At 37.9% G+C, this 25,539-nt stretch overlaps 2 protein-coding genes across 4 annotated transcripts; one reads left to right on the top strand and one right to left on the bottom strand.

Annotated features, from left to right (window-relative positions):
- Positions 1-284: 284 nt before the first annotated feature.
- On the bottom strand, positions 285-8,331 carry coq4 (coenzyme Q4 homolog (S. cerevisiae)). Of its 3 annotated transcripts, none has more exons than XM_022197987.2 (7): positions 8,050-8,331; positions 6,444-6,620; positions 3,087-3,183; positions 2,891-2,993; positions 2,628-2,757; positions 2,092-2,185; positions 285-1,071 (listed from the first exon to the last, which is right to left on the bottom strand). In XM_022197987.2, exons 1-7 carry the CDS (start codon positions 8,102-8,104, stop codon positions 888-890), a joined length of 840 nt encoding a protein of 279 aa, XP_022053679.1. In that variant the 5' UTR covers positions 8,105-8,331; the 3' UTR covers positions 285-887. The 3 variants fall into 3 exon arrangements, with proteins under 3 accessions (XP_022053679.1, XP_022053680.1, XP_022053681.1); XM_022197988.2 differs by having other exon boundaries at positions 6,444-6,599; positions 8,050-8,330; XM_022197989.2 differs by having other exon boundaries at positions 6,444-6,596; positions 8,050-8,326.
- A 5,853-nt stretch (positions 8,332-14,184) lies between these two features.
- traf2b (Tnf receptor-associated factor 2b) lies at positions 14,185-23,874 on the top strand. The gene is given in 11 exon segments (XM_051938299.1): positions 14,185-14,369; positions 15,262-15,340; positions 15,536-15,634; positions 17,891-17,915; positions 17,918-18,058; positions 18,147-18,220; positions 18,570-18,644; positions 20,087-20,299; positions 20,890-21,193; positions 21,446-21,594; positions 21,689-23,874. Coding segments are annotated over 11 exon segments (1,554 nt in total). The 5' UTR covers positions 14,185-14,193; the 3' UTR covers positions 21,908-23,874.
- The last annotated feature ends 1,665 nt before the right edge of the window (positions 23,875-25,539 follow it).

Below are 25,539 nucleotides of genomic sequence, written 5' to 3' on the forward strand. Positions count from 1 at the left end.
TGAGATTTAGTGTAAAAAGAACTTAAAATTATGTTGACATTTTAACTGCCTGTATGTGAAAATGAAGAGGTTTCTACTCCTCAATCTGCAGTAAACGCACCATCACGGGTTCACTTTTCACATGTATCCATCACATCCATAAAACAATGCGAGTAAAGTCAGTCCTGTGTCTTGTTTCCATAGCATTGAAGTTTAAGAAATAGAATATTTTCTTTAGCTGAGCAATTAAATAAATTATCTAGACATTTAAAACAAACAAAAAACAACTTGTGATACCACTGAAATTGGTTTTCACCAGAAAAGTGCTTTTAATGAGAAAAACCAGAAGGTTATTTTTTGGATTTGTTCATCTTCTACCACTGAACTGAATTGTACTTCCTGCTGACATCATTATTACAGTACAAAAGAGGCCGTTGTACTGTACGGTCAAAAGGTCAACACATGCAGCAGTGGTGCACCTCATGTGGTTTCTCAATAATTTCACAGCTGGATTAAATTTTTTAAATTGTCACAAAACACCACTTCAACATTTAGCCAAACATTGGCATAAATGAAGGGACACTGCATTAACATCAGCACTGTCCAAGCTGATTATAGGAACTAGTTAGTCCTTATTTATTTCAATTTTACATTTATTTTTGTCATTAATACAATTATACGCGTCAGATACTGAACAGCAGAGTGAAACTGAGCTTAAATTAGACCTGCCGTCCAGCAGCATCATAAATTTAGGATGCAATCAGGGACAAGTCAAGCTTTGCCAATGGTGAAATTTCCCCATTTCCTCCTCAGCAAGTACACACTTCACACTACAAATGTTTCTGGACTGTCCACAAGTCTTCTGTCCAACGATTCTCGAACCAGTCATTTTATTATTTGGCTTCTTTTCAGGTGCTCGTCTTGTTGGCAGCACTGAGAATCACAGGAGGCGGCTCAATGTTGAGCTCTTGTCGGAGGTCTTCCAGGCTCTGCTCCCATCGTCGCTCATAGAAGATGTTGAGGACAAAGCGAGCGCGCAGACCGTTCCTCAGAGCCCAAGGACCCAAAGACGTGACCAGAGTCTGTAAGCGGCTGGAAGACGGCGACGCAAGAAAATAAAATGTGAGCACCATAAATCCATGGATGGGGAATCCTGCCTGTTTGATTTCCAATAAACGTGGCACAACCCAGTTCCTCAAAAGCACACCAAGTTCAGTTAAGGAACGAGGAAGTTTTAATGATTTACACGTAAAGAAACAGTTCATAGGTATTCAAACCGTTGGTGGAGTGTTTCCTCATACACCCACACATCTCTGAATTAAAGGTGGTTATAATTGTGAAACTGAGCCTCATTTTGTCTAACAATGGACATTATTTCTTTTCTTTTAATTGATTATGAAGAGCGACATTGTTATTCTGACACCACACAAGAACTAGATGAACTTTTGCTGTGAATGTTTACAATGGGATTGTAATAATTTGTTGCAGATACAAAATTATTCTCTGACAGCTGTGGACACATCAACGTTCCAGTTATACAACTGTCTAGTTCCATATGCACAGTAAATGGGCACATACATACTTCACGCTTGCAAACACCACTGCTCTTGTAACCTTTATAGCTTTGTGGACGCTTACAGTGGGTCTGAGCAGACAAAATTTCCATAAGTTGGACCACTTTTATTAGATTGGTTGAGTTGTTTTTTTGTTGTTTTTTTTAACAGCCACTTATTCTGGACATGAATAGTGAAGATGCAAAACTCAGGACATAAAAACCCCCAAAAGGAAAGCCCTGATTGACTGACAGAATTATTCGGCAGTCATTTTTGAGCACAATGCAAATTCCTCACTGGATTGGAGATTTTTTTTAACCACCTATGGTACTGTTCTGAATCTTATTGAATTTAGACTGTTGCTCTGACAAACACAGAACACATTTGAATGTGTCGGTTTTGGTTTCACAGAAATGTTAGCAACATTTTAACGAGTCACTCACATTCTAACTAACCTCAATTTTCATCATACTGCTACAGAACTCACTAAATGTGTCGGTGATGCAATACTGAGCTGTGGTGTACCATTCGCAATGTGCTAAAACTGCCAGTGTTGTACCTTGCATTCAGCCGAAGGGGCCCCAAGACGGCTCCAAAAGCACACATGGGAAGCCCCGTCTGAGCAGCTTCAAACCATTTTACCGCCACTTCACCTGAAAGCAGTAGGAAGGTGCAAGACAGAAAGAAAGAGTCATGCAAATTCATGATGAAATGAGAAGAAAGAAGCAGAAATCAGTCAACAATTTAATAACATCTGTGCTGAAAGTCGCACCTCAAACTTCTTGGCCAGTTCATTGTGTTACAGAATATAGATACACTGAGAGCAAAACTCAAATCTTAGATTAACATTTTATAGGAAAGGGCTCTGAAATGCAGACAGTAAAGACAGACAGACAAGAGGAACAATCAAGTTCTGGTGAGACTTTAACTGTTTCATCTGCAGTCTTTGTACCACTAAACTAACAATGTTCGAGACTTATAAAGCTCAATGCCTGGTCCGAGAGTTCCTTTCAATTAAGATAATTTGGCTTTAAAAAAATGCCAAATTTTGGCAGGAAAAGGTAGCGTTTTCAGACTACTTAAAGCCTGACCTACCCAGCATGTTGGTGGGCATGCCCAGTAAGGTGTGCATCAAATCGTGGACCTCTCTGTATCTTAGCATGACGTAGGCTAACTCCTCGTCATCCACAAACTTCACATCTGCCCTTGAGTCAGGGGTCACGTGCTGAGCAAAAAGATCGCAAAACAGGAAAGTAGTGAGTGCAAAGGGAGCAAATTTGGTTAGAGAGCTTGGTAATGTAAAACAGGTTGCAAATGTTCTTTGTGTGGTGTCTCAGAAAACTCAAGCAGACACTCACATTGTCATCCAGAAAACGGATGTATTCTCTCCCAAAAGAGCCTTCAGGCAGCGAGGCCATGTTAGCTACATCGATAGTCGACAGCCGGATCCTCGGCCTTTCACTGCAACAACAGTTCATATAAGATTCCTTCGCATAAGAGAAAATGTATTTTGAAAAATCAGAGAGCGTCTAAATTAAAAGTAGACTACCGTACGTTAAAATAGTGTATCCTTCAGGGTCATTTTTCATCTTGTCCCTGAGATTTATGAGAGCAAAGTGTCCTGTCGCCTCTCCGAGCACCGCAACCATGTCTGTAAAATACAGAGAGAGTTTCATAGAATGAAAAGATAGTAATTGTACAGTAAAGACATCTTCCAAACCTTTTTGTTGCTGCTAAATGTCACTTGTAGATTCTCAAAATTGTTGCATTTCTAATATTGTTAGGTCAAGTACAGCTTAGTTCAATTCATGTAGATATTTGATTTACAGTAAAGCTTCAATCTGCTTCTTTACTGTAATTCACTTCGCTTCTGTTTACTCATCATGGGGAGAACCAGTCAGATGATGAAAACAGCTGTTCAGGGTGTTCTGTGGCTTTAAAGAATTTTTCAAGTCTGAGGAAACGTCTGCGTGTCTAAAACCAATCAAATCAGAGTGATCTCGGTTTGAGCTTGGAAAAGAAGCATTTCTAACCAGTCTGGTCAACAGATTGAGGAAATGGATTGGAAAGAGTTGCGTGTTAACTGGTGTAATGAAAAAGGCATTATAAAATTGTGGGATCCATTTCTGGGCAGGGACCGATACCAAGTACGGGAAGCCAGGGGAAGGTTTATCGACACACCTGTAATCTAAACCTGTGACTAAATGTCAGCTGACAGGTGTCGGTACTCACTTCCTCCATGAGAGTTTCTAAGTTACTTACATACAGTCTCACTTTGTATTTATTCTCATTTCTGGTTCGAAAACACTCTGAGTCATGAAACATTAGTCTCCAGAGAATAAAACCCTGAGAATGAGTAACCTCAGGTACAGTCCCCAATGAAGATGTACCATTTTTCTAAAGACAAACAAGATGAAATGTTCCCCTCCGCTAAAGGCATGCCAAGGTTACAGCCTTGCTGATACACAAGTATCAGTTACAGACTGACTAATGAACATACTTGTTCTGCAGATACAGTACAGATGAATGATGTAAAGCAGTAACATGCTGAAAATGCCCCATGAAGACTTCAGTGTAATCTAATACTATAAACGATTTCCTGCCAGAATGTTTCCATCACAGTCATTAGCTCATTTTTGACTTGGAAATAGCAGTTTGACCCAGTATGTTTCTGTTACAGTTTCACTCACTAATTTTATGTTTTGTATTTTAGAGTATCAGAGCTCCGTCTGTTCAGGAGGCCAAAACTCAGGAAAAACTGTGGACCTTGTTATAAGAGTTTTTCTCCATTTGTTCAAAACAAACTACAGACAGCATGAGATATTTAAATTAGTTTTACTGTTTTTGATTAAATCCGACTGATAAACTTAGCTGCTTTTATAAAAGTAGTTTGCAAAAGCATCACGATGAAGACAGATACCGTATGTTACTGTGTAGTTTACTTGGCTAAGCAGCTCTACAATTCTGTTCACAGGAAGATTTTTTATTTATTTTTTTGTTGAGAAACAGACAGGATATGCTGACGAATGGGTGGGATCAGCTGCGCCAGGGATACACTCCCGTTCAAAATCTTAAGACAAGCTGAAAAATTGCAACAATTTACATTTTGCACTGTTGGATATTAAGAAGGTTCAAAATGCAAGAAGAAGGAATGGAACTGAGAAATTTCTTTTGAGCAAGTAATTTATTGAAAACTGCATTTTGACTCAAACATGCTTTTGTCAGCTGATCAAAAGTTTAAGATTACAGCTTTTAAAAGTCAAAATCTGTGCATAAATTTGAATTCCATGTTATTCCCTGTCAGGTTCACACTGTCACGACCTCCTGATGGCAAAGGTGAAAAAACTTTCTGTCTTTAAACATAGTGGGATTGTTGAGGTGAATAAACAAATTTCACCGCGCGCTGAGCTGAAGGATCCATCGGGCTGTCCGTCAAGACACAGACAAATCCTCAGCCTAAATTAAAGTCATTACTGGTGCTGACTGCAGCCCAGTAACCATCAGACAGTACATGCAAGGAAAGGGCTTTTAAAAAACAAAAAACTTAAACGTCCACATATCTTCAATGCCACAAAATTGCCCGTTTGGACTTTGAAAGGAGCACCAAACATGGGACGTTGAAAGGTGGAAAAAAGTTTTATTCTCTGATCAAAAAAATAATAATTAACCTTGACAGTCCTGATGGCTTCCAACATTACTGGAGATCCCACAGGAGATGTTTTCTCTGTGGCTCCATCATGATCTAAGGTGTTTTTTTTTCTTCAGTGGAACAATGGAGCTTCAGGTTGTGCAGGGCATCAAACAGCAGCTGGCTGTGTGGAGATGTTAGAGCGGGCATCCCTCATGACCGATGTCCTCGTCTGTATGGTAATAACTGGGTCTTTCAACAGGACAACGCTGCAGTTCACAACACCCACCTGACAATGGACTTCTTTTAGGAGAATAATATCACTCTTTTGGACTATCCTGTGTGTTCTCTTGATCTAAATCAAATTGAGAACATTTAGGGATGGATGGCAAGGGAAGTCTACAGAAATGGACATCAGCTCCAGACAGTGAAAGTCCTTCATGAAGCCATCTTCACGACTTGGAGCAACACTCCCACCAGCCTCCTGGAAACACTCATATCAAGCATGCCCAAGGGACTTTTTGAAGTGGTCCACAAGAACAGTGGAGCTACTCATTACTGAGCTCTTTTTGATACTTGTATTTCAGTTATAAGGGGCTTTTCAGTTTTTTTTTTTTTTGTGTGTTTATTTAAGCTATGGTCTTAAACTTTTGATCAGCTGATGAACAGCCTATTTCAGTTTAAATGCAGTTTTCAATAAATTGCTCACTCAATTTTTTTTCTCTTGCTCCCATTTCTTATTTTTGCATTCTGAAGCTCTACTTAGAACCTTCTCAAGATCCAACAGCGCGAAATGCAATTTTTGAACAGATTTTGATCACAAGTGGCTGTATTCCAATGGATATACATGGTACTTTTTGCACTATGAACAGCATTCTCTGCTTTTTGCACTGCATCATGCAATTATCACCTTGCACTATTCCTTTCTAGCTTGTAAATATCTGTATATATTGTGTTACATTTAATTTTATTACTACCATTTTGTTCCTTCCTGTTCTTCTTTTTATTTCTATAGTTTCTTATTTTTTATTATTCTCTTTCTATATTCCTAGGGTGACACCAACAGCCAAAATAAAGTGCTTGTATGTTGTGGACGTACTTGGCAGCTAAAGTTGATTCTGATTCTGAGTGTATATGTACAGTATGTGTCTGAACCACTGTGCCTCATAACAAGCACTTTCAAGTAAAAGTCAGAAAGGAAAACAACTAAAAAGAAAGAAAAACCAGTGCAAACTATAGCTGGAAATGCAGCCTGAACTCTGATGATGATTTGAGTGTCTCACCATGTCTGTAGGGGTCACGTAGTGCTGCCACCCCTGACCCAACAGCCAACAAGGCTTTCTGAATGGGGGTGGTGTGGATGTGTCCAGGATAAAGGCCATCACAGCTGCTGGATGCAGGTTCAGTGCTACTAGTGTGGAGCTGGGGGACACATACTGCTGAGACAGAGGTGGAGCAGTCTAAGAAATTAGGACCAGACATTTGTTTCATTGCCTAAATTCAGAAGCTTGCTGTTAATGACATGCACTGTTGCAAAAACCTTAAATTAAAAAACTACCATTTGCTTTGTCAGGCTGCAGTGTACATTAGGGCCGAGCAAATTAATCAATTTAAAATCAAAATTGCAAAGGCTGCAACTTACAGAATGTCTGACCCAAGGTTTTTTGATTTATTATTATTATAACTTTAAATTGACTGTAGAATGAGAACAACAATAATAATATTTCACTGTCACAGCTCCTAAAAAGGTTCTGTTTTTTTCTTACTGGGATCATTTTATGTATCATTACTATCCTCATTATTATTACATTATTTATATAAAAAGTTCACACTGTCACAGCTTTTGTGATAATTGTTCTATCACCTATGCAATTTATAAAAACATATTAAATAGATTTAGGAAATAATTTGTATTTTCAAGTTGTCATGCTTGCATTGGAAGATATTTAGATGTTGTCTCTGTCAGTAAAGATCCATTATATGTTTTAAATCTGACAGACAACAAATATTAAACTGAAGGGTGACTTTCAAATATATTACAAATCACACCGTCTGTAAGAAGATTTGCATTCAGATATTTTTCCCAAATTGTTCAGCCTGATTAGAAACCAGTAGAAGATATTCATTTCACTGCTCTAATTTACCAGCTTGTCACCAATGGGTTAAATCAATGCTGAAATGTTATCCTCTGCAGAATGAATTATTAAAACAGATATTGCTATAACAGGATCTACTGTGCATGACCTTGGACAAAGACTGGAGTAATATGTGCTCATGATTGAAAGAAAGAGGCCACAATATCAGCATTTGTCTATGTGGGAAGCATCTAAATATGTGCTTTGAATGGTACAATTTATAGTTAATTTAATTATTTTTATTTCTCCTTAGTGGTTAGTGACATGTCAGGATTTCATGTACGTTATTTCAAACTGTTTGGGGACAAAAAATCCAATCAGAGTATTGAAAGCCAACAACCGTAAAGTGAATATTACATAAAGTCAGGTGACAGTAAATTATTATCATTCATGAACCAAAGACACCTTAAATTTTAAATTACTTTTTAGAGAACAGATGACAGCTAAGGTGTGCGAGCTACACCAGTGTATTCGCTCGGGTCAGCCAAAGTTAAATCACATTTTTTCTGTTGCACGTTCGGGAAAACAAGACCAAAATGATGTGATGCTAACAGAATTAGCGTTAATGATACTTTCGTGACTGTAGCTGTTTACGCTGTTAGCTAAAAGTCAGTCGCCTGTTTGTGTTTGTCTGGACCATGCGAACAGCTATGCTCCGGCATTACTTTACTTGTGCATTGAATTAACTAACACATATGTATTAAATATTTTTAAGCAGTAATATTGGTGAGTACACCATTACAGAAATTCATACCTTTTGAGGTTAAAACGAAACGCCACTGGTTTAACCGTTGAATGCGTAGCCACATTGTCAACTCTACTGCGCATGCGTCAGTGGTGCATTCGCTTACTACTTTGGTGCAGCCCGTCCCCAGCACGGGGATGGGCGACAAACAGAAGATTCCGCCTCCGCTAGCTGTCCCTTCGTTTAAAATCAAGTGCGTCTACAGTGACGGTTGTAAACACAACTAAAGGGCGAGTTGTCCTTCTGTTTTCGTGTAGTAACGAGAGTTTCGGTTTTCCTTACGGGGACTCCGCCGAGACGCCAAGGTTAGTTAGCTAGTTTCTCCTTGGTAGACGACTAAGTCAGCAGTCGGCTAACTGAGTAATTAACCCACCATTTCCAGTATGTAAACAGAAATGCGCAAACACCTTAGCATTAGCTATTTTAAAGTTGCGTAGTTACTCTCATAAACCATAAATAAAAGTGCAACTGCTCTGTCACACCACTGCTCGCTTGTAACCACTAACACAAACGCAGAAAGGAATAAAAATGACTCGTAAAGAAGTTATCTGTTACCATATAAGCATAACAGCCAACGAGGTAACGCTTAATCTCTGTATTTACAGCTCATACTGATGATCTGGGTACTGGCTGTAACTTTTATAGAGCTCCAGTGTGCTGACGTGGATTGAGGGTGTAACTCTAACTACCCAGATATACCGGGGTATTAAGATACGCGATTATAAGACGAAACAAGGCACTCCCTGTATATTCGGTAAGTAAGATCATTTTTGCTGGTTGCAGTACCTGAGAGTCACAGAAAGGCCCAGAGAGAGACTGGAAGCTTCGAACTTGAATATAATAGAAATACTGGACAACATGGCGAACAGTGAGGGCGAGCACACTAGCAGCAGGCAGCACACAGGATGTTTTTCAGACTTTGAACAGCTGGGACATTTGTTTGGTATAAAGAGACTAAAAGCAAGAGTTTGGTTGTATTGTAGGTGCTTGTAGAGGGTGCTTTGATCGCAACTGTTGTTGGTGTTGGTGCTATTTCTTTCACTGGTATAAATTACAGTGTGGATGACTGTGGAACAAAGGTCATTTGTTTTATCATAGCACAATGTCCAGACTTCAGCTTTTTTGTGACTTTACTTCTTGTTTCTCGCATTTTATCTAGGTCTGTTTTCTGACAAAGAGAACCTGCATGTTCTCTACATCAGACAGCCTGATCTAAAGATTGTTTTGAGTGGATTTGTATTTGCTACCCTCTCAGAGTTTTATGAGGTAAACATCAGTTTGCTTTTATTCTGCTACTTGTATGAATTAAGGACTGATTCCCTAAGCTAGGTTTAAAGTTGACGTGTGAAATGAATGAAATTACAACACATGGAGTTTTCAGAGTGTGGCAATACGTATTACTTATTAGTCATCACATGAGGCATGTAGTGATCTGTTAGATGTACCTTACTTTCATCAAATTAAACCATTGATGGGCTTCCCGCCTTTTTTCTAGAAGCGAAGAAATTATCTATTGTGAAACAAGTCAACAGAATAATTATTACTCATCATATTTCTAGAAAATTCTAAGGAAAATGACTCATTTAAAGTTTAATTCTCATAGCAATGGAACTGAACTATTTATTTACACTTAGATTTAAAATATTTTTTAAAAGATCAATGAACTTCAACAAGACTGATGTATAAATAAGTTACAAACATTTAAGAGTTAAAATACATTTGAAACCACATTTGAAATGCTTTGTGCAGTCATCTTAAAAGTTGGGATTTAAACAGTAAAGTTATATTAGCAAAAGTGCAGCTACATGAATTAAACTAAACTGAATATTGTCATGAAGTTTCAATGTTAGATGAAATATTATGTTGCTTCTTGGTTAAATATTTACAGTCATTATTGATGGATATTTAGTCTTGTGATAACCATGAGACATTTTTTTTATTGGTCTAGCTATTAATCTATTAATTATGAGACTGTTTGAGTTTCAGTGTTGAGACAGCATGAAACTGTGGGTGGCCCTAACCTTTCAATTTGCCTTCATTTCTGCTTTCTTTTTAAGTTTTGATCCAACAAAACAAGACGTTCTACTGTAATCCTACTCTCCCACATAACAGTTCCTGTCTGAGAAAAGGCTTAAATGGAATTAAGGAAGAGTTTACTAAAAACAATACTTAAATGTTTTTCCACATCAGCAAAGTCAATGACCTGCAGCAGCAGTGCTGTGTTTTGTAACTAAACATTGTTATATGGGTTTTAAACATGATTTTTATCTGACTCTAGTGGAAATAAGTAACCTTGTTAATCTTTCCCCATTTACGGTAAAGGCTGGGATTGAACTTGCACAGTTAATTTTGCATTTTGGCGAGCACTAACATGTGGTTTATGGGTGTTGTTGAAGACTAAGATAAAGTGCTGAAAACTATTTGGCATTTGAACTACACAGACCAGATGAACTACTACTACTGTTACATACTCTCAGCCTATAAGCGTATTGCCAGTACGCAGAAACATTTCCTATGTTGTATTTTCATGTCAGGATACACAAATCTGCTTTCTGTACATATTCTTTGCAGGGACAGTAATGCTAACTTTATGTTGACATGCATGCACACATTAATGTTCCATTTTCTGCAGCTGTAAAAATCACTTACACTTTGACAGGTGACACATTTAAGCCATAAGGTAATATGTCAGTAAATGATGACATCTGCTGGTTAGGGGAACAAAACACTCCCACTCTTTAACCCACAAGGGAGTTTTTGATGATATAAATATATATTACTCCTAGAATATGTATTTAGATGGCAGATGTATTTTAAACAAGGTACTTTTTGTGAAGGCGTCAAAGTGTGCTAATTTCTTGTACAAATGACCTCAGCCTTGGTTGTGTGCCGGTTGTGAAATTATTGCCACAACATACATTAAGTCTGATTTGCATTATTATAGCAATGACTAACTTTCAGCAACTGAAACTGATGTAGTTGCTGACAGTTGGAACTGATTACTGGAATTGTTGCTGAGTATGAATCGGATTGCACTTTGTCTCTAGATAGTTCCATTGATTTGCTGCCTGCTAAGGAGTTAAAGTGCACAACTACTCAAGCATTTTTAAGCTGATAAGTCAGCTACAATGGGACATAGGTAGAAAGTCCTGTTGAACTGTCACTTTAGTAGAAAACTGGTTATACAGGGTGGCTTTTTGTGTAACAGACCATACTACGTGTTTTTCGGTCTATTTGTAAAGACAAAGTGGTGCAAAAATACCTTTCTGCTGTAAAAGATTGATTAAAGTGTTGCTCTGAGAAGTTAATTATTAAGTAAGGTATTGTTTAATTTGAAGGAAAAAGTGGCCGATAGTGTACAGGGACTTGCTGACATTTAAACACGTCTTTTTCAGTTCGGCACAGTGTTAATCTTTATGCCTCCTCTATATCTTTGACTTGCTGTATTAAAGGTTTTTGCTCAAGTAAAGTGCAGGTATACAAACACACTTGGACAGTAACACAATTTTTGTACATTTGCGTATGTGCATGTACTTAATGAATTTGAAATAAAACAGTCAAGATGGAACTGAAGTGTAGATTTTCAGCTTTAGTTCTCTGGCTTCAGCATAAATATTGCACTAACTATTAGGAATTAACAACACCTTTTTTTACATAGTCCTCTCATTTTTACAGTCTCAAAAGTAATTTGACATTTGGCTGATAAGCAGTTTTATGGTGAGATGTGCCGTGTTTCATTTCATGATAAATATGCGAGATAGAAAGTGTGGAGCTGGTTCCAGGTGTTAAATTTACCCTTGGCTGCTGTTCTTTAAAACTCTCAGTATACATCACAAAAGCTGCAAAGTGAAGGAAGCCATCATCTAGACAAAAACTTGAAAAAAAAACTAAACAATGAACAGTCCTATCAGAGAGAGAGAGAGCAAGCAGAAACGTAGGAGTGAACAAGGCAACAGCTTGGCATGTTCTTGAAAAGAAGGTGGGCTCAGCAGCACCAAAAGAAGTATAAGATCACCTACATTGGATGACTGCAGATTTTTTTTTCTTGGTGAAGATAAACTCTTTTATACCATCCAGCCAAGTCACAAACACTCTCGTGGAGGTCGCCTAGTCATTGAAGACCAGATATCTACAATCAAGAAGCCTTCAAGAATGTAGTTATAGAAGATTTATCACAATATGTAAACCAGAAAAACCACTAAATCGTTCTGCCCAGTTCTGGATCAAGATTCTTTAGTCAGATTAAACCAAGAGAGGAGAGGAAGAGTTCGTTATTCAAAGCAGGCCACATCCTTTGTCAAACATGGTGAAGGCGGTGTTATTTCATGGCCATGTTTGCTAATGGATACTGGGCCCCTGGTGTGTACTGAGGATGTGACTGATGAGACAGTGCTGATAGAACTCTGAATTGCATAAAGCTGCATTACACTTTGTGCTAAACTGATGGGACAGCACTTCTCAGTTCAGACCCACGCTTGGACCCAAAATATACTGCAAAGTCAACCCAAAAACTCCTCAAAGCAATTAAATGGAATGATTTAAAATGCCGCAAACCAAGTGAACTGCTTTTCGCTTGCTGAGGACAAAACCGAACGGAAAAAGACCCACAAACAAGCAGCAACTGAAGGTCTGGCAGAGGAAGGAAGGAAAACAAGCATTTGGTCAATGGTTTCCAGACTTCAGGCAGTTGTTGACTGCAAAGGATTCGCAACAAAGCATTAAAAATAACCCTTATAATTATGTTAGTTTGTACAATTACTGTTAAGCCTGTGAAAATGGAGGGACTATGTAAAATAGCCTGAAATTTCTAGCAGCGTGTTTTTGTTGAACCGCTTGAATTGAAGCAAAAAATCTTCAATTACATCTCTTCGGAATAAACTGTCACTGTCCAAATACCTGAGGACCTGACTGTAAGTTGTACATTTTATGACCACTTCCTGCTGTGATCAGTTGTGCATCATGTTGTACTCCATATTTAGCAAAACGAACAAGAGCATACCACAACCACTGGATAACAGCGTAGATGGAGGGTTTTTAAAATCTGTCATAGCTACATGAAATTATCATACATAGATGAACATATGGTGGTGCTTTCAGCATCAGCTTTATGCTTTGAAACCTCTTGAGCTTTAAGAACAGGTGACCACAGTGTCTGCTTGTCATGGTTGTAGTTTGCATTATTTTTTATTTTTTATTTCAAAGTTGTGTATTGTTTGGACTTCCAGCTCCCTAGATATGCAGCATTAGTCTTGACTGACACAGCTAACAGTTAAAACATTTCTAGCCGGTTAGATTTTGCAAGTTTGCAAAGCTGCATCAGATGTGTTAAGTCACGATACCATTTCCTGTCAACGTGAAATGCCAACTTGAAGTAGCAGAGCTGTAGGCCAAGCTATGTTTGCACTGATGCTATATCTGTCCATTCAATCTGCAACCATATTTACATTATTGGGTAAATCACCCGATATTTCTTTCAACAGTAGATCTGTGCACAGATCACGATCAGTTTTTCCATCAGCAGGCCAAGACTTGTAAAACTCTGAAAACAACCCCTCCCAAAACGTTATGCTTTTCTTACTTTCTTCATCTTTAAGGTGGGAGTTTTGGAAAGCATAACTATGAACATGCTGCATGAACTGGGTTCACAGAACAAGAACAAGAAAAGCTTTATTCACATTTTAGTTGCACACAGGCTCCACTGTAGTTTTACATATTTTAAATATATGTAAACCAAGTACTCTTTGCATATGTGGTATTATGATCATGGATTATTTTAACCCTTTACACTCACAGACCCAAGTACAAGCAGAGTCAAAATTGCTGCTTTATTTTGAATGACAGACGAGACATTGTTTGAAATCTTTTGTAGGAAAGAAAGGTTAGTAAAGGGTTAACATGCCAACGTCTTTTTGCTGTGACTAATGAGAGCAGCCAATCCTCACTGACCTCACACTAATGATCAGCATTGCATACTCATGGTGCAATTACTTACTTAAGGGCTTAAGATGCTTTTCATACTGATCTTTAAAATGACTAAGCATGCTAGTAATTTACTGCTTCTGTTGTAAGTACTGTCTGTTCCATACTGCACAGTAAAGTGTTGTTCTGTATGGTGTTCATTCACAGGATATAGCACCAGATTGATGGAGAACGATGGCCCGTATCTCTTTGGACTGTACCAGCTCTTTACCAGGGATCCCCCTCAGTGTGCTGTCAGTGCCCATGGAGAATAAGTACAAATGTCAGCAGTGTCTCCAGGTCCTGAGGAAGCCTGTCCAGGCTCAGTGCGGCCACCGCTTCTGTGTTCACTGCTTCAAGCAGCTCACCAGGTAGACTGGAGGTCCTCAGACCGCCCACAAGAGTGTGAAATGCAAAACCCCCTCCTTCCCCCCTAAATGCTTCCCCTCTTCCTGGACATGCTTCAGCATATCCTGTACTCTTGTCTCTGCTCGTCTCTGGGAATTTTTTTTGCACTCAAGATCATTACTAAATGCAGACTCATCCCTCATATGACTGGACTCTTAACACTGATGTCCGTGAATCACAAGGATGTGGCCATTGCTGACTCATTCTAAAGGTCTCCATTGTTTTCTTTTCCAAATTCTGACTCTCTGGTGTTCATTATTGCATGATTATTCTTGACAATTTAATTGGTGCATCAGATTATGTTTAATTACTCATTGGCAGTATAATTATTAAACATAATGTGATGGATAGAGTTGAGCTTTACTGAAATTTAAATCATTTTAACCAAACGTGCATTAAATCAAATAAAAAAGTAAAATTAAACTAAAACATGCACATAGCAGAGTCTCATTTTGTTAATCATTTGCAAAACATCAAAAAGCAGCTGTGAGATGTGTGTGTTTTCACATGTGATTGGGTGCTTGTGAATTTCATTACATGTGAGAGAGGATTTCACGTGAGCTATGTGAAAACCACAAGTGTCTGTACGTGTGAATCCACCCTGTGACATACACGTGCTTTTTGTTTATGTGTGTGTGTGTAGTGTTCATTTATTTGTCTTCAAACTTGCACAAGCAAATACATTTCTCCTGTTTCTCGACTTGTGTAGTGGTACAAGCTTCTCTCCCTGCTTTTCCATTGATTAATGATTCATCCACCGGTCAGCAGCTGTTCCGTCAGCAGGAAATTGTTGCTGACTGTTGGTGCAGAGCAGCTGCTTTTACTATCAAATCACAAACCTGTTTTGTTTGGTAGCTCTGGCCCAAAGCCTTGTGAAGCCTGCCGTCAAGAGGAGATATATGAGGAGCCAATTTCCATTCTAAATAGCAATGAGGTAAGTCATGAAAATATGCATCATTCAGACCACGTAGTTATTTTAGGAGTAATCAGAATACCATCTCCTACGGCCATTTAATGGAAAAAATAAGACTACAGTCTGGCGGGGGTTTCCCCTCACCACACAATGCCTCCTCCTACACTCTGCTATTACATGACTTCATGGAGCTCTTTGTTTTTTGTCCCCCACTAGGCATTCCCAGACAATGCAGCAGGCAGAGAAATTGCAAGTCTGCCTGCCAGGTGTTTGAACCAAGGCTGCAATTGGACAGGATCTATAAAAGAGTATGAGGTAAAGTATAAAGTTAATTTTCTGCTGTGATGTGGGAATTAGTGCTCTCTGCTGGACTGTTTGTGCCATATCAAGTGTTACACAAGAGTGACTCGACCTCAAATATTTCTTTGTTATTTATGTGACACTGTATCCTGGCATATTTAGCATTCCTAGGTCATGTCTTTCCCCGAAGCTTTCGGTTCATGTTGTGGAAGAACAATATGTTACTCTCATGTGGAACAGTCTGTACAGAGGAAAGAGGAAGTGAAACCTAATGTGGTGGAAAGTCCCCCTATCTTCAGTTATCAACAACTCTTTTGGAAAGTACCAGCAAAAGCCAGTTAAGTCAAGATTAGCATGAGGGTTAGCAGACCACGTAGTTCATAACAAAATGACTTCTCACTAGTTAGAGGAAATAAAACAGGAACAGGTTTAGACACGGAACTGTCTGAAGCACGTCTTTAAGACAGACAGTAGTTATTAAGATCACGGGAAAGCCCCGTAAGAATCATCAAAGCTGTTTCCGTTGTAGTGTTTGTGTATCTGGATGAGCGTCAGTTTTGTGTCTACTGTAAATACATTTAGTTTCTACTGTAAATACATTTAGTTTCTACTGCAAATATCTCTGTTTTTGGCCAGTTAATGTGTTTACTAAAGAGTTTGCTTTCTCTGTGTCTGTATAATCTTGTACAGATGACGTGTTTCAAGCGAAATAGTAAAAATTAAATGTGTTAGCAAGAAATTTGTGTAAAGGCAGTCCTAGGGCGGATGCGACAAGTTGTTTTGCCTGCATGGCAGATTTTATTTGCTTGCTGATGTAACTTCCCTCAATAGAGGAACATGTGCTAGCATGCTACGCTCAACGAGAGAGAGCACTGTTATTATATTGCAGCGCTTAATAAATGTTTACCATTCTTTGTTTGATGCCCAACCTGTTTGTGCGAACATCTGTGGTCCGCTGGCTTAGTTACCACGGCTTAGAAATAAACGCCCTGTTGTAGAGAGTTAACCGCATAAACAAAGTTAGCTCGGAAAAATCGCTACACGTGTCTGAGTGGTGTGGTGAGGACAGGGAACTACCAAAAAGCTCCTAAGGATGATTCACGTTTATTTTGCCCATTCGTTGTAAGATTTTCTGAAGCAGTGCGTTTGAAAAGTATGAGTCAAATCGAAAAACAGACGAGCCTACCTGGTTGCCTTGGTCGGCGGCTCCAGCTCGCTGGTGGGTGACATATTGAAAGCTATCTTTCGGGGAAGCAGGCTCCACCTTACAGTCAAGCTCCGCCGCTTTAGTTTCCCGCCATTTTTAAAAATATTTTTTAGTTCTTTTTGGGATTTTTTGAGATGAACAAACTTTATTCACAAACAGCCTGTTTTTCCAATAATGAAATCTCTCACCTCACATTTTTATTGCTGACATTTCTTCATTCTTTAATTATTTCTGTATTCTCCAAACTTCCATGTTTTGTTCATATTCGCTTCTGTTTTGAGGTCAGATGTTTGAGGAAGCCTTTTTATTTCACGTGGTTAGTATAGTGTTTGTGTTTTCACGATCACATGGTACAAATAATTAAATATTAATCCTCTGAATGTACTTTCCTAATTGGGTTATAGGGGGGAAAAAAAACACCTGAAATATTCTGATAACAACAAAATCATAAAACTTCTTTTAGTTTTTGTTGCTTCATAATCAGATTGACCTACCGTATTTTTACCTTCCACCTGTTTATGTGTGTTTTTTTTAATCTGTTGGAGATGCATCAAATAGATAGTTGCATTAGCAAAAGAACAACCTTTTATTGCATGCTGCAGCTGTCGGAACTTCCTGTACCACAACTGCGACTCAGTCATTGCTTTTGTGCAAAACACAAAATCCCATGCAATACTGTGTACAATTAAACAATGACGCTGGTACACACCTATGACTTATATTACACTGTCAACATCAGTCTTTTTTGTTGGTCTGTAATGTTGTCTTTCAATAGCCATGAATACCAGACACACCTCCTCTGCATGAAAAGGGCGAACAGTTTGATAATAATAGTGAAACCGTTTTCTTCAGAAAGTCTTTTATTCCAGCTGCTGTCAGATTTTACAATGCAGTAAAATGACTGCATTTTTTGTTTTTTGTTTTTATGGTTCTTAGTATTTATTCGTTGGTCTTTTAACTTATTGTATATGGAAGTGTGTGGTGTTATGACTGTTATGAAACTGCTGTGGCGCTGTAATTTCCCGCAAAGGATTATTAAAGGACCGATCTATCTATTTTTTTAGGCTCAGCACGAAGGTCGCTGTGAATTTGAAGGATACAATGCGAGGCCTGCCAAAACTTCATCCTTCGTACGGAAAAAGACAGACACAACGAGAGAGAATGTGAGGCCAGAACTCTCAACTGCAAATACTGCAAAGTGACATTCAACTTCAAAGACATCAAGGTAAGCAGTACAGATTACGTCAGGTGAAGGACTTGTTGCTTGTGTTTGCATGAATGGACACGTGATATTTTATCTTACCTCATCTTATCTTCAAGGCCCATGAGAAATCTGTGTGAAGTTCCCACTGCAATGCAAAGACTGTGGCAAGAAAAAAATCCCCAGAGAAAAGGTTTGTTACTCAGATTTACCCTTTACTCTTTTACCCATATAAATTTAAGTGACGGTTTGAGTGGCTTTAAATTACAACGTTCGACAGTTTCACAATCCCAACCCCATAAAATGCCTGAAATTAAACAAACTGCGTATCATGAAGAGAGCATATAAATGAAAATAAATGTGCAATTATGCTAGAATCTTCTGGGAGTTCCACTTAGTGAGCAGTGAAAGTGAAAATTGTCTACAGGAGATTTCATAAAACGCTGCATGAGTTTCTTTTTGACCATTAAGTTTCTTTCTGACTTCACTTCCACTTTCATGTCCACTAACCCTTAGCTCTCTTTTGTCCATTCTATCTTCAGTTCAGTGACCATAGCAAGTCCTGCGCCAAGTCAAAGAGCGCCTGTCCGTTCAGCGAAGTGGGCTGTAAATCTGTGGTATGTACAGCAAACTAATATATTTACAGTCAGGTGACAATTAAAAGGAAAATTCCCTACAGTGAGGTGGTCTGGTTGCTTTGTGATGCTTTGGAGGGCACTTTACTGGTATTAAACTGATGCATCCATAGTGCATTAGCAGCCACTGAAATGTTTGGGAATCTTATGCTACAGTGTTTCTCATCTAATCTGAGGTAGTACATGAGCACTTTTGTGCCCACCAAAGTGCTCATGTACTATCTCAGATTCTCATTCTCATGTACTATCTCTGGCTCTCATTCCACAAGAGAGAGTCAGAAATGAGAAAAACACATCAATCAAAATGTCACAATGACAGTTGGCAGTTGGAGATGTTTACTCACCTTGCCAGCCATTCTGTCAAACCACACCTTTAAATACCTGACAGACAGGATGTTGAAGGTTAAAAAAGGTTATAGGATTTTTTTTTCCTTAAACTTCAATGTTTTTTGTTGCTTAATGGGTTCTTTTGAAACCAGGTGCTATGGAATCACAGGAGTGCCAAAATAAAAGACAAATCTGTTAAAAAACTATAAAATAAATGTTTAATATACAGAGGAATAAATAAAAAATAAATTTATTAATTTAAAAATATGGAAATATAAAGGTAAATTTTATCTATGCTTTTCCCTTTGTTTTTTTCCTTTCCTTTGCTTTTATTTGATGGACTGAGCTCTCAATCAAATGACTTATGGGCGGGGCTTTCTGTATAGGAGTTAGTAGTCAATACCTGACAAAACCAAAGGGACAAGAGGAAAGCACCATATTTTTAAAGTAATTTTAATTTTATTTTTTTGTCTGTTCTTTATATTTACACATTTATTTCCTTATATTTTTAAACAGATTTAGCTTTTATTATGGCAGTACTGTTATTCCATAATTTTCATGGTATTTTTTCAAAAATAATGTATACAGTTTGCGTATACGTAACAATCACTTGACCAACCATTCACATTAATTATTGATAAATCTGCAACAATTGTTCTCTTGTTCTGGCTGTAATTCACTTCATAAGCGCAACAGATTAACCCTAAAAATATGGACCTAAAGTACTAAAATTAACCATTGAGGTTATTTTAAAGGACCTACTGTTGTTTTGACAGTTTTTTTAGTATCTCCAAAGTATCTTCGAACAATCTAGAGAAAAAAAATAGTTCACTGAGTGATTAGTTACATTTTTATCTTGCTTCCCAGGCAGTGCCTCCATTTCTGAACCAAAACAAACATGGCAGCCTGATGACTACCTGGTCTGATTTGTCAAGTGATGCAAAACAAACAAAAACCTAGTTAAACATTGTGCATTTTTGGAGAATTTCCTGGAGCATTTATTCCCTGCAGTTTTAGTGGAGTCTAGTTTTTAGTTTGACTCCAATGGGCTCTAATAGTTAAATAAGCTCTGCCGTGTTTCTTCTTGGTCCTCTCAGATAGAGAACGGGAAGCTCGGCGACCATGAGCACGGCAGCACCATGGAGCACTTGCGTCTGCTGCTGCCGATGGTTCTGTCTTTGACTCGGACTCGTGCAGAGGCTGCTGGTGCCGGGGAGTGGCAGGAGGACTCTGGTCTGGGTCTGTACAGAGCTCCTGAGGAGGGAGCCGGAGCTGCAGCCTCCGTGCAACCCGTGGGTTTGGAAAAAAAGGTGGGTCTCAACAGCTTCAACGCCGTTCGTTAACCGCTGTTGTTCATCACTTTTTAACCCTCGTGTCCTCCTGAGGGACAAATTGACCCATTTTAATGTTGAAAATGTGGAATAAATATATTTTTACAGTGATGAAACTTCTGATATCCATATTTTCACCATTTTGGGGAAATTTTTGAACATTTTTTGGTGGAAAAAAATAAATGCTAAAAAAATGTTTCTTAAGAACATTCACAAAAAATCTACCAAAATCCAGTAGATTTTTTTGTGAATGTTCTTAAAGAAAATATTAGAAGTTTTATGTAATCACGAGATATTTTTAAGATTTTTTGGAAGATTTTTACTCATTTTTTGAAAATATTTACAAAATTTTCTTGCCAAATTTAATTTTTTTTGAAAGTAAAACTTTTAAGGAATTATTGGAATTTTTTCCCAGAAGGTTTTGCAAATTTTCAGAAATTTGGGAAAAATTTTGCTGAATATTTGGATTTTTTTCAGCCAGGAAAACAGTTTTTTGGTGCCTGTAAATGAAGACAACAAGAGGGTTAAACTAAAACATAAATGTACTATTTGTGTCCGTTTTCCCGCAGGTGAACGCTTTAGAAAACATCGTGTGTGTCCTTAACCGGGAAGTGGAGCGCAGTTCAGTCACAATGGAGGCTTTCTCGCATCAGCATCGTTTAGATCAAGAAAAAATTGAAAATCTGTCAAACAAAGTGCGACAGCTGGAGAGGACGCTGACTATGAGAGACTTGCAGCTCTCCGAGACTGAACAGCTGGTCAGAGAGCTCCAGTTCTGCACTTTCGACGGAATATTTGTGTGGAAAATCTCAGACTTCTCACGGCGTAGGCAGGATGCTGTGGCTGGCCGAGCACCTGCGATGTTCTCACCAGGTAAGAAAGACGTAGTCACCGCCCGTCATCTGTTCTAAAGGTCACGACTGCACACGTGGAATGTCTTATGACCACAGTGAAAGTTTATATTTGAATGTGTGTGAGCTCAAAGATCTATGATTCTAATGTTTCCTACTCCCTTTTGTTCTTTAGGGAGTGCTGCTAATCATTCCTTTTCTCACATGACGCCATTTTAGGCTCTGTTTACATTCTGGATTTTTCTCTTTTTTTTTCTCCCCCCTTTCTTCCCAGCATTTTACTCCAGCAAATATGGCTACAAAATGTGTCTGAGGCTGTATCTGAACGGGGACGGGACGGGTCGGGGAACGCACCTTTCACTGTTCTTTGTCGTCATGAGGGGCAAGTGTGACGCTCTGCTCAAATGGCCGTTCAGCCAGAAGGTAGGAGATCAAGTGAACGGATACTCCATGAGTGTGAGTCACCACAGTAGAAGACAAAAGAAGCTCAGGTTCTCTTCTTCTTCGGTTTCCTCAGGTGACTCTGATGCTGCTGGATCAGAACAATAGGGAGCACATCATTGACGCTTTCCGCCCGGACGTGACCTCCACGTCCTTCCAGCGGCCGATCAGCGAGATGAACATCGCCAGCGGCTGCCCTCTCTTCTGTCCTCTGGCCAAACTGGCCGGCAAGAGTCCGTATCTGAGAGACGATACCATTTTTATCAAAGCCATTGTAGATCTTACTGGCTTATGAGGTGTAATCTGTGGAAGTTGCACCAAAACCCAAAAACAAAACTCTAGATTTATAATAAGAATAAAAATAATAAGGATAATTAATTAAATACATATATAGTAAATATTATCACATATCTGCACTATATATTAATACTGATAGTTAATATTCGTTGCTACATTATGTGGATGTGGAGAATATGGTGGAGGAACAGTAATAACCGAGGGGTCAGGAATTATTTAACCTCTTCTAATGTGACCTTCTCTATCTTCTAATCCTCTAATGAATATTTTTATCAAATATATCTCCCTTATGTTATACATATATGAATATATACAATATTATAATGATTATTTTACTTTACTTTGGATTGTGTGATTCTTCTCATACTTTTAACTGTCCCGTGTTCCTCCAAAAAATACTGTTTTCTTGTCTGAAGAAAATTCAGCAAAAAAAATTCCCCAAATTTCTGAAAATTTGCAAAACCTTCAGAAAGAAAATTCCAATAATTCCTTAAAAATTTCCCTTAAAAGTTTTATTGTAAAAAAAAAAAAATTCCCCAAATTGGGCAAGAAAGTTCTTGTAAATATTTTCAAAAAATGGATAAAATCTTTCAAAAAATTTGTAAAAATATCAGTGAAACTTCTAATATTTTCTTTAAGAACATTCACACAAAAAATCAACCAAAATCCAGCGAAATTCGCTGGATTTTGGTTGATTTTTTTGTGTGAATGTTCTTAAGAAACTTTTTTAACATTCTTTTTTTCCCACCAAAAAAATGTTCAAAAATTTCCCAAAAATGCTGAAGACGTGGACATCAGAAATTTCACTGTGAAATAATATTTATTCCACATTTTCAAACTTTAAAACAAGGGTTAAGCAGATTAAATGTTGTCAGTTTGAGCTAAAATAGCAACTCTGATTAGTATCTCTCTGTGTGAATAGCGTGTTTATTGTTATCTTGTTTGGTTTTAATGCAACACTGAACACATTTTTGCCTTCATCCCACCTTTTATGTTAAATGAGTATGTATGTAACCAAACATAAATAATATGTTGACAGTCTACCATTTAAATATAATCATTAAACAATTTAAGGCCATTATAAAACATTACTGGAGTGTAATGCTTCCACCTGTAGAACTTTATTTTGCAATAAAGGACATGTAGCACATTTTGTGGTTTTAGCTTCTTTTTTAAAACAGTTTTCTGACATTTTATAGATAAACAACACGCTGGTTGTTTGACTCATACGCATTATTTACTTGAGACTAAATGTCACAAATGTTTCTGAGAACTCATTTATCACCCTGCTTATGATGTTGCCGTTTCTCGATAGCCTCATGTCAGCTCGATGATTTTCCCCTGTGGGAGCCTGTAAGTGATTCCTGTAGTGATGCTTTTAGGTGCTTTCTGTAAAACGATACAACGATGCATTTCGTACCACAAACCAGCAGCGACTGGAAGCGTTTTTCCACTGCAAAGAAAAGAACTGCATGAGGAAATGGAGATTTGTTAACTCGGTTATCTTGTTAGTTGCACTTGTGCTTTGAAATGGGGACAGGATGTACGGTTCCGTTGTGCTATGTGTGTTGATATGTGTGCATTTGTGGTTGTGTTTGAGCAACATATCGCAAAGGAACAGTACATCATGTCCACATTCCTGAAAACAACGTACACGTGCATGTTTAAAATGTTATCTTTATCTTCAGAAGGTGAGCTACGTAACCTGCGAGCTCAATTTTTCTTTTACTCAGAGGGAAGTCTTTCAGATACAACTTTTTTAAAATGCTCTTTGTTGCATTATGGGAATTGTTCATTCTGAGGACAAGAAGTCAGAATATCTCAGCCATTAGTGCTTCAACTTTGACTTGTATTCTTATTGATTTGCTCCATGTCTTCTAAGTCACCTAATTTTATGGAAGTGCAATGAAATAATCCTTCAAGAAGTGTATGAGCAACTTGAAATAAAAGCTAAATGATTCTGTTCATGATGTATCATTTCATCCTAAAATTTAAACTCTGTGCTAAATTGCAGACAGAACTAGCAGATCAGTTGTAGCTGTGGTTGAACCCTCGTGTCGTCCTGTGGGTAAAATTGACCTGTTTTAAAGTTTGAAAATATGTTAAAAAAAAATCTATTTTCACAGTGAAACTTCTGATGTCTACATTTTGAACATTTTTGGTGTTAAAAAAGGAATATTAAAAATGTTTCTTAAGAACATTCACAAAATAATCAACCAAAATCATCAAATTATTTGGAAGATTTTTACTCACATTTTGAAAATATAAAAATTTCTTGCCAAATTTGAGGGATTTTTTTAAAAATAAAGCTTTTAAGGAAAAGTTCTAAGGAATTATGGAAATTTTCTTCCTGAAGGTTTTGCAAATTTTTAGAAATTTGTGGAATTTTTTTGCTGAATTTTTGGATTTTTTTTCCAGACAAGGAAACAATATTTTTGGTGCCCGTAAATGAGGACAACAGGAGGGTTAAAACGTTGTACCTCTGTGAGATTCAGGAAAAGGACACCCTTATAAACCCCTTTTCCCTCGACAGCATGCAGGGTATTCTTTGCAGCTTCAACTCACTCGTGCCTGATGATCTAACCGCACAAAACCCTCTTAAATATTAAACTAAAAACACCTTTACTCCTAAAACATAAATGTTTCATAATGAAACTGCTGCACCTCAGTGATGCCTCCGTTGCTCACTTCACACGTTAAATTTCACTCATAAGTGTGAACTACAGCAGTTTAGAGTTGATCTTTCTCAGGTGCTGTGACCTTTAAATTGAGGCAGAGATGTTTCATCATCGTACCATCCTCATCTTCACCTCACAGAAAACACGAAGCAGTGAAAGTGGTCTGACCCGGTCCAGTGGAAAAACCCTTCAAGAGGGACGGCCCGTACTTGAATGATAAATGTATGAAGATAATCTTGTTTTTAAAAGCCGATAAAACCAAAGTTGAGATCTTGAATGATTCAAGACATGCCGACTAGATTTTCCCAGCTCTTCCACTTACATCATTTTTAATGAACAACTGTTGAATTTATTGGCTCAGTAAATGTTTCTTCCAGGATCCTAACATTTTCCTTGAGAACCACAATAAATAATAATAGTAAAATAATAAGGAATGCGTTGCTTTACTGCATCAGACGTCTGTCTGGGCTCAGGGAACTATGATGGACTTTTTCTTATTTTTTCCTAATTTGTTAAGAATAGATAATGAACAACCGCTAGCTGCAGCCCTACTTTAGTTTCTGAACAATACCTGCAAACCTGACCAATAAATTTGAATAACACATATATCATTATAGGGTCTTAACGTAGAAATTAGTCAGGTAAATTTCTAAAATAAATATTGAAGGGTCTTAAAATAATCATGTAAGGGTGTTAACCTTAATATTTAAACTACTCAAGTATATTTGTTTGTACTCTCCATATTATTATGGGCACTCAGTATGTACATCAGCCAGGTAGTAAATGTAGGTAAATAGCAAGATAAGTGTGTGTGTCAGTATACAACACACACAGAAAACTGGTAGAAACTGTATAAATTCATATATGTATTTTACTGTAGGGACTCGGTCAGATACACTTGTGCTATATATAATATTGTAGTAAATGTGGATGAATTCCATTTGTATCTATC

The sequence above is a fragment of the Acanthochromis polyacanthus genome, chromosome 18 (genome assembly GCF_021347895.1).
Source record: "Acanthochromis polyacanthus isolate Apoly-LR-REF ecotype Palm Island chromosome 18, KAUST_Apoly_ChrSc, whole genome shotgun sequence".
NCBI lineage: Eukaryota > Metazoa > Chordata > Actinopteri > Pomacentridae > Acanthochromis > Acanthochromis polyacanthus.